A 16,426-nucleotide genomic window follows, 5' to 3' on the forward strand; every position below is an offset into this window, starting at 1 on the left:
TGCAGCTTCTCTTCCATCCAAGTTTATGTGGGTTTTCACTGAGCTAATTACAGTCTTACAAATGGTCCCACGGGACAGGACAAACTCTCTAATTTCCATTTATTGTGAGACTGTGATTAAAAGACAATGGCAGTTTCTCATCATAAGCCTCAAGTTTGTCATCTATTAAGTTAATATGCATTCCCTGCTTTTTGTAAAACAAACCCTTTCAATCATTTGGGATCATCATTCATTTGTAAACTTGTATGTTAGGAAAATGATAGTAATTTATAGTTGTCTTCAGTTCTGGTAGCATGACTTACTGTGATAGTTAATTGATAGAGGGGGGAAGCCACATTCACTCAGAAAATAATACAGATGGTTTTGAGCCCAGCCCAGTGGATAAAGACGGAGTGGGATTATTATGGAAACACCCTGTCTTGGTACGGCACTTTGAATCTCTCAGCCTTACGCTCTGTTAAGTTACTGAAAGCTGCTTCTGCTTATATGTTGTCTTGATTGATCGTAGAAGCGTTTGGTTATCTACGTTACGGCAAATTTTTGTTCACTACGTTTGATGCTGTATGGATGTCGGCAGCAGCATACAGATAGCTAGAAATAAGAGACGAATTACATAACCTTAATTTTTTTCCTTGAGACTCTTCAGACAGTCTGCTTTTTCAGATTTGTAGTGAGTATAAGAAACAAGACTTCTTTGCATCTTCACTGTAACCTGCGGCTTAGCGTAAAGATGCCTAGGCTTGCTTTTTGGTTTTGCCGTTGTCGAAGAGCAGCTTAAATAAGTCATGCTGATACAATTAAACTAATAGAGGCGCACAGTTGTTTAAAGTCCATTTGGATATCTCTACATCATGTTCCCATTTGCAGTAAAGACATGCCCTAGGAAACCTGCAAACGAAAATATTTATCTCTAATTGTTGTGTGCTAAATCGTGCCCTGCTAAGAGGGGGGGAAGTAGCAGCACAAATCCTTCTGCAAAGTCAAGAACCTTTGCAAACATTTGAACTAGTCAGTGTTAGCCAGAAGCCTCCCGTTCTGTGCTGCTGCCTCTGTGGGAAGCTGTAGCCCGGCCGCTTGTTCGGAGGAGGTAAGCTCTCCCACCTACCGTAGCCTATTGCCGTTCTGTGTACTAACACAGCGCAATGCTCGGTTAAAACAGGATAAATTAATGGTATAGTTTTATTTTAATATTTAGCAAAGGAGTGCGAGCCTATTGGCTCCCTGACTGCGTATGTTCGGGGAGTTTTCACTGCGTACTAACCAATGTATTGTCACGAGAAACTAATCAGGTCCTAATAAAACCTATGTAATTGCTCTTTTCACAATAGTTATGGCTTCTTCGGGAAACTGATGGAAGAAAAAACGTAGTCCCTACATTTCCCCTGTTGCTACCATAAAGAAGTTCTTGCATAAGGAATGGGTAATCTCAAGTCTGAGGGGACGTCTGAGTTTTATATACCGCAAACTGCAATGGTATGCATTGCTGCGGTGGCATGCACGGTGCTGATCTCTGCTCACATTCCGGATATTCAGGACTGATGTTTGTGAAAGAGGACACCAAGGACAGAGATATGATTATAAAGATGTTCTAGGTCTGTTCATCCATTTTAGGTTTTCTTCCTCAAAGCTGGTAACACAAAATTTGGGGACCTGATCCTGTGGAAGTGGCTTTAGCCTTATTTTCGTGCACAGATATAAAAAAAGCTATCAGATAAAAGCACAGAGAGGCTAAATTTACAGTGGTACTGTGTAACATAAGAAAGTAATAGGTTCATTCCTCAAAATATAGAATGTGAAATGATAATAGGGGAAAAAGATGTTTCCTTTTGCCTTGGTTCACTTGGAAGATGTTATTTTAATTCACATTTAGTGAATGAAAAGGTCGTCTTACAGAAATGTTTAGATAGGCTTCATCATCTGTAAAGAAAAGGTATAGCATATATAATTATGGGATGAAGCAGTCCACAGAGGTGAAAGATGTAGCCAAGCAGGCGTAAACTGCAAGAAAATGTATGTAGCAAGATACATGAATAATTGCAAAACCTGAAAAGGTAGGAGTCTTCTGTTTGCGTTTGGTCCTTTGCTCACGTGAGGCGTGCAGGAAGGGCTGCGTTGGACCAGCCCAACAGCCGGTCTGGCTGGTGTCCGATAGTGGCTGTGGAGGTGCGTGTCGTGATATTTCCCCTGAATGCTTCCCTGGTCTCCAATAATGGCGGGTCAAGAGCTTCCGAAGGAAATGAAAGCTTGTCTGTATTTTATAGCAGTGTGGGTCTCTTCCATGGAGTTGACTTTATTGTCCTAGAACTAACTTTTTTCCTGGAGCAGGTCCATGGCCTGCAAATGCTGCCATCACTTCAGAATAACAGCATTTTCTGATCGCCGAGGACTACCGCGCATTAGAATAATGCACAGCATAATCAAGAAATAATTTAACGTTGACTTGGTATTTTAGCTTTTTTTTTAACTTATGGTTTTAATTTGGGAAAATACTCATATCACCATTTCAATGCCATATTCTGCCATTTAGTATTGCAATCAAAAGTGCCTGGAGTCTGTCTTAGTGCCTGGAGTAGAGGAGATAAGTGATTTGGTGGTCTTGTTCCCAAACTAAAGAAATAGTCATTAAATTCCAGATGCCTTCAAAAGGTGTTAGCTATTAAGTGGGTCGGTGTGCACTGGTGGTGGTCGTACTGCATAAAGATAGTTGCGTGTAAGTCTTCAGAAAATGAGCTCAGATCTGTTTGTCAAATGTTTATAACCACTTCACTAAAAAGTGTGACTACATCTATAACGTAATTCATGTGCTTTAAACTTCCCTGTCTTACAGAAAAGATAATGATACAATGCATGATCTTCATTGCGAATCCAGAATATTTCAAGATCAGACTGATTTCTGTTGTCCACAAAGATAACGATTAATCTTTCATGATTTCCTATGTTTAATCTTTCACGGGGGACTGGCAGTAGGAGTTACATTTGATGTAACGCTTCTAGCACAATGGTACTTAATGTTAAACTTGACAGGTAGGGAGTAGAATTTTAGGTCTATCTGCATAGAAAAGCTGCCCCAACTTAATCAAAAGCTGATTTATTTTTAAACTGATGCAGCTGGTTTTTACTGTTCTGTAAACTGGGAAATTGTTTCAGTTTAAATTAGCTCATATTTTGTTTTAAGCTGAATTAAAAAAGTATAAACTTTGTTTTTATGCCAACATCGTAAGATAAACTAGAGCATTTTTCTGTTGTAGACAAAGGTCTTAACAAGTAGTATTTGTAGTACTCACTCTACAGTCTGGGACGTTCCTGCCTGGGGAGCAGGCGACTCTCGCTTTGGCCTCTGTCCTCCCGCTGGGAAAACCGGGGAAGCCGGAAATATAGAGGTCTCTTTTGGCTCTCTGTAATCCATTTGTATTTTGGAATAAGAGGAATATTAAAGTTTCTGTTTTAAAGGTTATTTATTCCAGCTTGAGGTAAAATGAACTTTATCGTTACTTATTGTTTACAAGGTCTTAAGTGTAATTTTTGAGAAAAAACAAAGCTCGGTAGCAGCTTTTTCTGAAGTTCTGTGTTTTCAAGAGATTGACATGACAGTAATGATAATTTTGAAATATACATGTATATCTTGAAAAACTACACTCAACCTGTTTCATGCACAGTGTCTAACATATATTTAAGGCCAGAGCTTAGGAGGCACTTCGTCCCCACAACAGTCAAGAGCAGGAGGAGCGTCCCTCACGCACTGTGCTGTTGCCTGCCTAACTTGTTAAATCTGTTAAATCTCAGAAGCCATTCTTTCCCAAGGATTAGACGCACAGCCTTCCTATTCAAAGTGGCGCGTGGCTTGTCGCGTTGCTTCCTCGTCTCGACGATTTGCCTTGACCGACGGGGAGAAGGATGCCAGCGTGTTTTCATTTCGGAGATCGGCTGGGGAGCAGTTTCACGTGGATGTAAGGCGGCAGGTCCTGTGAGGTTTTCCTTTCTCCCCCCGCGTACAACGCTGAGGTCAGAAGCACGCAGTCAGTGCCTGCACACAGGTCCGTTACAGAGCATTTGCTCCGATGGTTCCTTGATGCTGGAAAGGGATGCTTCGTGCTGGGCTCAGGGACCAGCTGCTTGGCTGAGGGAGACGAAGCTCAGAGCCCGGCTTCCCCAGATCAGCAGCCTCCAGAGAGGTTTTTTCCCCTGCTTCACGCTCCACAGTTGGCAGTGGGATGGCACTGGGAGCTGAATGAGGCGATTCCAGTGCGCTTGTGTTTTCTCTCCCCTAACACAGTAATGTTTTAGCAAGAAAATTTGGTTTGTTTTGCTTTCCTCTCCAAAAGCACCTTCTTGTTTGGGAAGTATTGTAGGAAATGGAAAGTTTCCAAAGTTTAGCCTCATGGAGATATGTGTCCGGTTCTTTGTTATAGCTGGAAATGACATCTGCCCGGATTCCTTCATCACGAGTGTCAGGGATTTGTTCCCGTAGGGATAATTAGTCTTCCTTATTTACATTAAAAAGCCAATTTGCAGAGCAGTTTTTTATGTCTAGGATGAATAATGTGATACAAAAACACATATCTGTGTGCATGAGTATCACATTAGAAGCTACTGGGGGAGATTATTTCATAGGCTTACTGACCTACGGGTCGTTGTGAGCTGTTTTATACAGAAATCAGAGGAGAGACCATTTTTATGAAGATAGCGGGTCAAACTGCAATTGTATGGGTGTTCTTCTGAGTGACTCTAAGGGGTTTTCAAAGATGTGAACGTCCGAGTTGTCATCTCCTTCGGCTCACTGCAGGGCTACAGCTTTGTGTAACTGGGTGAATGGGATGGGGGTGATAGAAGGATGTTGCCAGTTGTCCGAAGGCTCTGTTAACTGTGGAAGCCACTGGAATACCGGAATATAAAAGTACAACAGGAAAAAGGCATTTGCATGCAAAATTCCTTTTTTTTTTTTTCCCCCCCCAATAGATGCAGTCATATGGAAAGGACTGCTGCAAATGTTTACATGCGTTTGGTTATTTGTAGGAGCATATTTGTTACAGATTTTCATTCTGGTCGGGTTCTTAAAGTGATTAAGTGCCTTGGTACAATGAAGTGGAATACTTTCTGTGGCCATTTTTATCACAGCTGGGGGGAAATGAAATCCTTAATAATTAAGGTTTACATTCCATTAAATAGCAGAAGACCAGCTTGCTCTTTGTGACGTTACATGATTATTTATTAAATTCCTCACAAATGTAGTTCGTTTACAAACATCTTCTTTACCAAAGTTTATTGATCGTATTCCACCAAAGAGACTGGGATTCCCTTCTAAACGGGTTCAAGAAAATTTTTCAGTTTCTTTTTTTTTCTCCATAATATATCTGCTTTACACAAAAGACACTTGTTTTGTCAAAAATCTGAAAATCCTTCAACAAAATGAATATTTGTATTTTAAATCAGTATTGGGTTTTAGGTTTGGAATTTTTTTTTTTCCATTTTTATAGACTGAAAATTATTTTTTAGTGTTATTAGTAAAATGAAAAATTCTATGCATCTTGGGGGGAAGAATTGAGCAGGAATGTCAAGTTTTTAGTCAGCCTTAGGAGAGATAGCGGTGCATAATATTTATTGTAGCTTCACTAATTCAGTTAGGGTAAATTTGCATGCAATTTCTAACGGCGAGATGGCAATTGACAGTGCATTTAATATATTCATCAGGCGATAGAGCTGGTTCTTCAACCCTGCTGCATTTCCATAGTGTTACAAAGTAGATGTAGTATAACGATCTGAAAAATAATCGTGGAGAGAATAGCTTCATGCTTTAGTTATGTCCAGCTGCCAGAATGACCTGTTTTAAAACTTTAAGGCCCTTGTTCTCTTAAAGCATTGAGAGACCAAGAAACAATGACTGTGTATATAAATACTACGTTTTCAGTATTCCCCTTGGTCAAATCAATAGTTCAGATTAATTACAAATATTCTTTGTTAGGATAGTTATATAGAAGTGGTCACTGAATTCAAACTGCATACAAGAATTGGATTGTTGCTCAGTTATTAAAAAAAATTCAATATCTGACATAAATATCAGTAAAGATCATCTTTTATCTTTTCTTACTTCTATAAGCTATCACAGTTTAATCAACTTTCAGACAAAGAATTTTACTAAGTTACCTTGAATACACAGTCATCCCCTTTTGGTTTTACTTTGATGATCTTTACTTTGATAAACTAACGAATGAGCTTTTAAAATAAAAAAAGAAGCTAAAAATGAAAAGTTTTCGAATGTTTAGCTATAGTAATTGCTGCTACTGACTGAAAGAATTTGGCCTAGGTTTTCTGAAAGTGATTGTTACTAAAGGTGCCTTAAACACAGTGCTAATTGCTCTGAAAACATTGCCTAAAGCTGCTTGTGCGTGCCTTGCTCCTTCGTGAGAGGCTCTAGTGCAGTAGGTGACACTTCGGTGGTACTTCTTGAGCTGTGCCACAGGATTACAATTTTCTGCTTTCCTTTTTGTTCAAAATCTTTCAAGTAGAGTGATTTTGTTTTCAATAGCTGATGGCCTTTAAATACCTTGGGGCCTCGTCCTCATGAAAGGGGAGCATTTAAAAAATAAACAAACATACTTCTCTGAGTGGTCATTATAGAAATTGTTTATATTTCTGTGTTTAATGTGTTTTAAGAGAGGAAAGCCAAGAAGGGAGGCTGTGTCCTGCCCAATGATTACAACCCCCCCAATATGCAATTTTGTAGACATGTAGGTCCTACATATTATCTATACCGATCTGTTTTCAACGTTGGGCAGCACTGTAAATATTAAAAGGGACATAGCCTAATTTTGACAATTGGGCAATTCTGTCTGAGGTTTTATTTTCTTGCGATGCATTCAGAGTCTAGCTGAACGCTTTCTTCTACCACCTTTACATTTGGCAAAAGTATCTATCAAAAAGATACAAACTTGTACCTTTCCGGCAGGGATTAATAGACATTTTTGCTTGTCTAATTAGGATGTTAGATTCTGCGCGTTGAGCGGATTTCATTCAGTTTTTCATTTGATCTTTTCCATCACTTCAGTTTCTTGGATTGCTAAAATTCTCTACGTTACTTCATAATGAATCTTGGCAATCGACGAGCTGCCCAACCATTGTGGCAATGTCGTCATCGCTGCTCTATAAAGACGACTTGCTTTAATGTGAGAACTAGGCCCTTCTTTTAGAAAAATTAAGCAAATTACATTCCCTCCATTAAAGTATGCTGTGTGGTTTGCCGAACCTGTTAGTTTTAATTAATACAACATCTCTGTGTAACAGCTTGTCCTTTAATTAGTTAACGCGTCGTGAAATTCTTGTGTAGATTGTCATTCGTCCTCTTCTTACAAGTTCTGATGAATGCTAAAATGGTTAAAAAATGTTCATGCTTAAAGCATCAACAGTGGCAGCTGAGACATCAGTTTGCTCTTAGCAAAAAATTGTGTCAGGTTTCTTTTAATGCATGCAGCTATCCTCATAAGGCTCAGTCTGATGACATTTGTAAGGCTTTTTGTTGTGTTGTAACAAATCTTGTTAAACTTACAAAATCAGGGCTTTAACTGCAAAGAGGAATTAGCTCAACCTGAAATACAGGATTTCTAGTAAATGACATGATTATATATTAAATGAAGACATAAAGATACAGGTGTACGTTTTAGTACTCTGTTCTTTTTTTACACAACGATATACAATTTTGCTCTTTTTCATATGAATAATTAAAGATGTGTAACTCCAGCTGTTCCTTTTAACTTCCAAGATACAGAATGCGATTCCACAGTACTCTTCGGTGCGTGTGTGCGCACATAAACGCACACACACCTGTGTTATGGTGATCTGAAAAGCAACAAAAATCTGTTGGTTAAAGAAAAAAGCGTCAGAGCTATTACAGCTACTCTCCCTGGAGACTACTAATAGAGAATGATATGTTTTGGAATGCCTGTTTATTTTTTTAATTAGTTAATTTGATTTGGTATGTTTAATTTTTGGCAGCTAGATTTCTGATGTTCAGGCTGAATCGGCTTGTGTCTTTTAAGTTCTGTTTGCTATTTAGTGCCTGAAGCACGCGTAGAAGCTAGACCTGAGGGTCTGTCTGCACTCACACATCCCTGGTTAAGGCTTGTGAAGCTGCTTGGGGGTTTTTTAGAGCGTTTAGTAGCTCAGTGAGGCTCCTCTGATCACAAAACATACTTTTTCTAAAGCATTCTTTCTTTTTCCTCTCTCCCTGACATTTCCCACAACAGGTATTGATGACCTGTTCAAACTGTCAGTCATCCAGCAGGAATGAACCAAGAGCCTCATCATGCCAAAGGAGTCGGTAATTTGAGGCCGTCTGCTCTGACATCAGTACCTGGATTTACTTAGTCTCACTTCAAAATTTGGTCTTTTATCTACTTTGGCAAATAATTCCTTACTTTCTGTGTAGCACGAATCTTTTACCAAAGTTAACAGTTTGGCAAACTGACTTCTAAGCACGCGTTAGACTTGAGGGGTTTTAATGGAGGCAGTGAATGGAAATATTCCTGGCATTTAATCAGAATACAGAATTTTATTGCGTGAGGGCCTTGTTGGGGGAGGGTTTTGGTCACAAATGAGCATTTTTGGAATATATGGCATTTTGTTCATACTAGTTAACACCTACTGTTACAGTGCCTTGGGGGCAAATGCAGTCTTTCCAAATATTAAATTGCCTAATTATTTTCCCTGTCATTTTTCGTTATACCAGTACAGATGCAGGTTAATAGGATTTTTTCTCGACTCGTTGACCCTAAATAACCATGAATTTGCACTGTAATAAAAAGTTATTTATCTTTTGAATGAATTTGGAAACCATATAGTTTTGATTCACTATTGCTAAATACAGACCTGTTAATGGCATACACAGCACTGCTGACTTGCATAAAGTCATTTAACGATAGTAAGTATGATAGTATACCACTTGTGTATTTAACAGCATGGGGGAGGATTATTTTCTTAGATACGCAAAGCATTACTCTATGTTTAATGTCTTTCAGAAATCAGCTGCCCGTGAGCATTGCTACTGTACTAATCTTACCAGATTAGCCTCTAAATATTTCAGATTGTTAGGTAATGGCTCTTACTAATATTTGCAAAGTTCTTTCTACTGTAACTGAGCAACTTTATTATAGAGGGCCCCAGGCTTTCATGGTCTCAGAAGAAAAGTATTGTATATGAGGAAGTATAAGCGTAAGGAGCAATCTCAGCTTTAACGGTGCTGCTGAAATTTCTGTCTCTGAGCTCCTGACACGTGAGCGGGGGGAAAAGGACACTTCCCCGCACACCGAGGAGCATTGCTGATCACCCACGGCGAGAGCCAAGTGCTGCTCTCTGACTTGGGCATCCCTCATCTGGTGGCTCAGCAGATGACGGAGGACCTCTGCTCCACACAGCTGCCGTACGGGGGGTACGCCTGCATGGTCGTGTATCGGCTCCCTGACGCAGCCATTGGGCATTGGTCTGTTAATGGTAGCAGAGATTCAGTGCCGAGTACCTGAGTATTTATCCAGCTTTCTTACTAGGTTTGACTGATATTTATAATCGGTTGTTTTCCAAGAAGTATCTAAGCTGCACAAGATAGGAGCTGTAGCCACAGCAGCAACTACACAGAGACTTAAGCAGAGTTGTTTTGTATTGAGTTTAACATCTGGAGGCTACAGTCGTGACTGTGTTACGCACCACTGATTTAAGGAGTTCGGTTGCTCAGCAGAGATTATTTATCCCGGGCATCAGAAGAGAGGAAGTAGTGACAGTGATGGAAAAATGTGGAGCACCGAGGTATAGAGAAGGAGGTTGCCGTGAAGATGGGGTTTTTTTGAAGGAAGCAGATGTCTGATCAGTGCAAACAGCAGCACTCCTGAGCAGTGGTTTGCAAGCTTTTGCAGCCGCAGCTCTGCTCCCATATGCACTTCTGTCATGTTTAGCCTGGGATCCCAAGCATGTTTAGCTAGATCTAGACTAAAAACTATAGGATGAATTTTGACTTTGGTCTCCGTTCTTGGCACTGCTGTAATGACTTCTGCACTGGCATCCATGTGAGCTTCTGATGAAGTTCTAGCAGTATTTTCCTTCCCTCGTCACCTTGGTTTATTTAGTAGAACAGGAAAGATGACAAAGGGTGACTTTGCAGGAAGATCTGCGTCCTACCAGTGCTAAGCCACTGCAGATCTTCCACTTCCCAGCCAAGCAGCTCTGCTGAGCGCGAGGCATTCTTTGTCAGAGACGAGAGAGCAGAAAATGCTTATAGACAAGTTTTTTGAAATAGAAAATTCAGTGGTTCAAATATTACCAAAACCCATACCTGGTTATACCTTTTCAGTGACTGAGGTTTTTTTCAGTTTTTGTTTTACCTCTTTATTTTCAAATGCAACAGCTTAGCCCATACCTACTGGCAGGCAGATACTAATTCATAGAAAACCCAAGATTAAATTAAGTCGTTCCATTAAGTTCCTTCCATTAAGTAATTAAGTTCTTTTTTTAAAGTTTTTTTTTCTAATACGAGTGATCTGCATAAGATCTGCATAAATACTTTAAGACACTTTTGGAAGTGAACATGGGGGGAAGCACATCTGTCCCTTTATTTCACTCTTCTTGCAGGAAGGCTGGAACATCAAGAAATAATTTACATATTTCAACAAATATTACATACACTTTTGTGACTTTCAAACCCATTTTAAACCTGTACTACTGACAAATGAGCTTTATAACTTCCTAACAGTGCACTAATTTGAGACGTCTAGCCTCAGAGAGTTACAGGATTAATGCTTCTGGGAGTCCATGGATCTTAATCTTTAGCACCAAAGGGAAAATGAGTGTCTTTAACTACATTACCATTAACTTCGTTATCCCTTTCCATGCTCTGTTAATAAACACGATGAATGGGATTGCATGGAAAGAGTCTTCCCTAATGAGCGTCGCTCCGGCAGTTTGACACCTCCATGCCCATTTGTGCAACTGCTGTACTGACCATGGACCGTAACTTCTGTTTGAAGTTCAGTCTTCTCCAATATTTCATCTTCGTAATGTGAACTAATTCAGATACCAAATTTATCAAAATTACCACTTCAGCAGTTTCACAAAATAAATATTTTGGGCAATGGTTTTAGATATGATCAGATATCTTTATGCTGAAGAATTTTTATCTGACTTTATCTACTGCTTGACTTGTCTCCTTACCTGGAAGAATTTGATTTTCATTGGAAGTATGTGGAATACTATTATTTTGATTTTTTTTCTTTAAAGGCAGAAATTCAGAAAGGAGGTAATAAGGTTGCTTGGCCATTATATCAGGCTGTTTTCTGTAGAATGGACACAAAAAACTATAGTTCAGCACAAAAAGTCAAATAAAGGAGATCACTTTACTTTTCAGCGTGATTGGAGCTTGCCCACACTAATGGCTAAATACAAAGCTAATAAAGCTAATAGGAGTTCTCCCTTAAATTGTTATAATGATTATCGCAGAGTTGTGATTGGAAAGTATTTCAGATGGAAATCGGTGCTGAAGCCAAAGGGATGTTCCTGGTCGTTTGTGGGCTTATAGTATTTTTCCAAAAGCAAGAGCTGTGTGCTCCCTGGATTCCTATCGGGCGTTCCAGCTGGTTTGCTGAAGAGCAACAACCTTCTTGTCAAAGGTTGTGAAACACCTTCTCTGTAACCCACTGGAGGAGAATGACCATAGTGCTACGGCGGGCAGGAGGGAAAAAATAATTCCTCTTGTGTCCGTTCTGCCCTATAATGTGTTTGTTCATGACAGCACTCATGAAATAACTCCAATTAAGAACGATTAGGTCTAACTGTAATGTTTTCGAAAAAGAGAAATGGAACTGTTTCTACCGATGAATGCTTTCTGTGTCTCTGGAGGAATAGGAATTGCAGTGTGGGTTACTGATGGGAGTTCTTACATTGGATGAATAATCTTTGTAATTGCTGCCTTTTGGATTGTCGTGCCTGAATCCTGCCTGGTACGTGTGTGTGAAGAACTATATACGCTTGCAATGAACACACAAATACTTTTTGTAGTGAATCACCTCTTAAACTTTGTGAATAGCTTCTCAAATTGTCATCACGACATCCCCTGTCTTTCCCAGTGAAAAGCTGAGTTGCAGGCAGAATGCAGTAGCAAACTCTGGGCCACGCTGGACTTGCCTCTCTGCTGTCCTGCACCCTTTACTCCGGATTGTCCGCTGTCTTGTCTTCTCCACAGATTATTCTCCTTTGCTCGTGCTTATTTGGGATTTTCACCTAGCAGATTTACTGGCATAAAACTGTATCTGAACTGACTGAAGAAGCCAACAAAAGCACTTGCCAAAAGGCAATTTTGGTCTTCCCTGGCTGCCTCAGCCTGTTTTTCTTTTCAGAGGCAATCAGGGGCATGTGATCCTGATTCAGAGGATTTGTCCTGGCTCACTTCTATGATTCAGACATTTGGGAGGAAAGAAAAAGAACGAACGTGATCCTTGAAGAAGATATCCCCATCGACTTGTCAGACTAGAGTTTGGCTAGTAAGGAAATAGCCTCACCAGGCTGAGAAAAAACATCGTCCATCATCTCAAATCGCAACCCTTTTCTAGTCAGAAGGCAGCTATGGTTCTGCGGTGACACCGAACAGAGAAGCCCTCTTCTAGAATAGGAGGTGACAAAGCAGGAGCACCTCCCGTTTCAGGCAGGCAGCGAAGCCCAGAAGCTGGTCTGCTTAGTAACAGGGTTACCACAGATGCCCCTATCCAAGATAAAACTTGTACCAAACTGGTTTTGGTGTGCTGTGTGGTGGTGGGCAAGGTATTTATCTTCTCTGACACAGTAGGAATGAGCTACTGTTCTGTATGGAGCTGCTGATACCTATATGTAATAGCTGGAATAGTGTGTCTATTTCAGTCTGCGTAAGTATTTATTGCAAGCTTAAATATAGATATTCCTAGCAGTACCAGTGGTAGTCATGATTATTTAAAAAAAAAAATGAGGGAGAAGAGGGGTTTGTACTGCCTTGAACCAAAGGCAATGAAATGCAGCTTACTCTTCTCCTACGACTTTGTCGCTTCAGGGTCACAGTTTTAAAACTGTGCCTTAAGGACTGTAGGCTCATGTTGACTTCATTCTTACCTAGGAGATGACTTTCTCAAAAATGTGTGTAAGAAAGCCATTCAATGTTTAAAAAATACAGCGGTAATTAAAGAATACGGTCCTTTGCTCCAGCTGGTTGCTAGCAAATCCACGCTGGAGCAGGAGCAGTGAACCATGAAAACTGGGCAAGTATGCGTATGAATATAGGCTGTTGACTGTTTTCTAGCCACAAGCTCAAGCCAAGACTGTCTGGTTTTAATACCAAAGTAATATTTTAAAGGTGGATTTCATTTCTAAATTTTAAGATTTAATACTTTGTTTCAATTCTCTAAAGAAGTTTCAAAAATCTGGGTTGTTGTGCATGCTTCAGAGCTCTTTGAAAGCAGTTGGCAGCAAATATCCTGCCTCACCAGAAGTATTTGGTAGTTCTTAATATCCATACGTGATATGGGAACTCGAATATGAAGACTTCTGCCTGTCTGAATATAATGCTGTTAGCGAGCAGCAAGGGCAGGAATGCTGCTTTGAATCCAAAAAAAGCGTTCACAGAAAAAAAACATGCTTTGAGTTCTTACGGATCTATTTCAGGAACAGGCAGTTTCAATCAAAAGGTATAATTTGCTATGTATTAAATCTTAAAAAGTTTTAAACTTTTTTGGAGAGGCATATGCAAATCATACTAGCCGCACTCCAAAATTTACTATTTTAGGGTTATGTTGCATCTCTGTGACATACCCAAGGGTCTGTACTAAATCCCATTGCTAATTTCTGGGCACTCATTCGTGAGTAGTATCTTTGATGCCACTGTACAAAGTAGTGTACACAAAAGCCAGATGTTTTAGGGGTCTCTGTTCAGAGATGGAAATTTCAGGGTACCGTTCCAGGCTAGTACTTGGTGTCTCATCTCACTTTTGGTTTGCTTTAAAGACCAGACATTTGAGGGTATTGAAATCTCAACTGACAGAACACAACCAGAAAGAAAGCTGATTTTGGTTTTTTGGGGGGGGGGGGGTTTATTGGCAGCAATGTATTACTGTGGTCTTTCATGCTCAAGGCTTGCACCTCGTAAAAACTTAGACAAATCTAGAATATAGAACCAGCCAAAACCACAAATTCTGATTTAGACCTACTTGGCTCTTCTGAATCATCACGAGCTCTGGGCAGTGAGTCAGCCAAGAGCTGGTTTTCTCTTCAGTATTGTGTAAACACAAGATGTTTCCCTGGGCTAAATATTATTAAGTAAAAAAGTCATGTTTATTTGATTTTTTTTTTTAAATGTCACGTATTGTATGAAAAATGATTAATACATAAAGCTACCATCTGGGGAAATGTGAAAAATCCTCTTCTTTTACACTTTCTTCATCAGCTCAGTTTTGAACATAAAGCAGTTTTAGGGTACCCTGATTTTTTTATTTGGTTCTAGAAGTGCTAATGATTTGGATCAAACTACTGACAAAGCTTCATGTATTGTGGGAAAATTAGCATTGGAAATTGCCGTTTCATTTACAGTAATTAAGAAAAACCGCAGGACTTAATTCATAGTTTTACCATGATGTGATTTGAATTCTTAAAATTCAGAATGAAGGTTCTGCAGCCGACTAGTGCGTTCTCGGGGAAAAAACTTTAGATACGGATACATAGGTATATGTAGACATGACGTGGGGTTTTAATCATTCGGATGCTGTAAGCTTGTCGGCTGTGACAAGCACTGGAAAAGCTAATGGCTATTTTCTAGCCATCACATCCTTTTGCTTCTGGCAACTCCTCTCACGCACCTTACATCTTTCCAGAAATCGCTCTTCCTGGTGATTTAATGAGGCAGTTACCTTGCCGAGCTGCCGCACCCCCGAGCGCTCTTCCTGCCCCCCCTTGCTGGCCGTAGGTCTGGCTGAGCACCCGCCGCCGGGCGGTGGGCAGTCCCAGTCCCTTGGCTTCAGTCTTTCAGCTGTGGTGTTGGTTGCCACTGTTGGAAATTCAGCACAGGTGGGTGGGCATCCGTCTGCCCGTAGATTTATCTCTTCGTGACTCTTCACCATTCATGGGGTTGAAGTGGATGGCAGGTAAGAAGATTAGAGGAAAATATTTATGGATGTGTAATAGAAATATGAGCAGGAATACGGCTTATTCCCTTTTTGACCCTGTTTCTTTTAGTATAGTCAAATGCTTTTCGTTTGCAATGATGCTTTCTCTTTCAAAATCAGCATCTATTGTCTGATTACGGAATTTGTTAACCCTTGAAGTTTGTTATTCTGCTGAAATCTGTGATTAATTGTGGCTTTTTTTCTCCCATCTTGTTTCGTTTATAACTTTTAAGATGTAATACTGCTGAGAAAATAGTTGTATTAAGAATACTGTTTTAAGATAATAAAAGTCCAGTGACTGGGGACTCCCGCGTATGCTATTTAAGAGATTGATTGGAGGTTCTGCCTAGGAAAAAGGGAGTTACAATATATTAAGATGAAATCTGACTGTGCTTTTAGTACTAGTTTAGTCGTGATTCAGCATGAAGGGCAAAGGCAAGGTGCAGTGTGCGTGCACGTGCCCATACATGCAGGAGGCGGTAGGAAATGACGGCAGCCGCCTTCTGTGGCGTAGCAAAAGCAGAGCTCCTTTGAAAATAACCGTACAATGAGCTGCACATACAGTCTTTTGGTTTCTTTGTTTATCTCACCTTATGAAAAAGACGATTCTGAGGGTTGAGAATTTAAAAAAAATAACACCACAGGTGGGAACACGCACAGACGCAATACCAGCTCTGCAGTAGAATTCTAATCCTCCCTTCTCCCCCAAAATCAAAGATAGACATTAAAGACATGAAAAAGATGACCGGTGTTTATCTTTTTTTCCCCCTTTCAATAGTGCGGCTTCATGACAGCATATCAGAAGAAGGATTCCATTACTTAGTCTTTGACTTGTAAGTATGTGTTTTGCATACGTTTAGCATGTTGGGGATGTGGTATTCAAACTTTTAGCTGTAAATAGAAGCTCACAAGATAAATGCATGGTTCTGGTGCAATGAGTTGGACAAATAGATGTAAACAGAGCTGGAAGGACATATTTGGTCATTTGCATGTGCAAGAGCTGATTTGTAAGTGTCACTGTTAAGAATTCCATATTAAAAACTTGGAATAAGTAGGGCCACTATTGAAGTGGATTTTAATATAAAATGTAGGTATGTAAGTGAAAGTTGCATGATATCTGCCAAAGCTAAGCAAACATACGACTCAGAAAAAATAATTTGCTGCAAACCAGTTGTCTGTAAAGGAAACATAAAAAAACATGTGGAAGAATAGTTGCTCTACAGAAAATGTCCATTGCTGGATTGAAAGGTAAGCCTGAGTTTCCCAGAGGGAAA

At 39.9% G+C, this 16,426-nt stretch overlaps 1 protein-coding gene across 6 annotated transcripts in view; it reads left to right on the forward strand.

Annotated features, from left to right (window-relative positions):
- Positions 1–16,426, forward strand: part of CAMK2D (calcium/calmodulin dependent protein kinase II delta) — a 158,043-nt gene that overhangs the window by 74,934 nt on the left and 66,683 nt on the right. For all 6 annotated transcript variants that reach the window (XM_075150291.1, XM_075150292.1, XM_075150294.1 and 3 more), the window contains one exon: positions 15,931–15,985. In XM_075150291.1, coding sequence (XP_075006392.1) covers positions 15,931–15,985 — 55 coding nt within the window. The remainder of the gene's footprint in view (positions 1–15,930; positions 15,986–16,426) is intronic.

This window comes from Calonectris borealis, chromosome 4, assembly GCF_964195595.1.
Source record: "Calonectris borealis chromosome 4, bCalBor7.hap1.2, whole genome shotgun sequence".
NCBI lineage: Eukaryota > Metazoa > Chordata > Aves > Procellariiformes > Procellariidae > Calonectris > Calonectris borealis.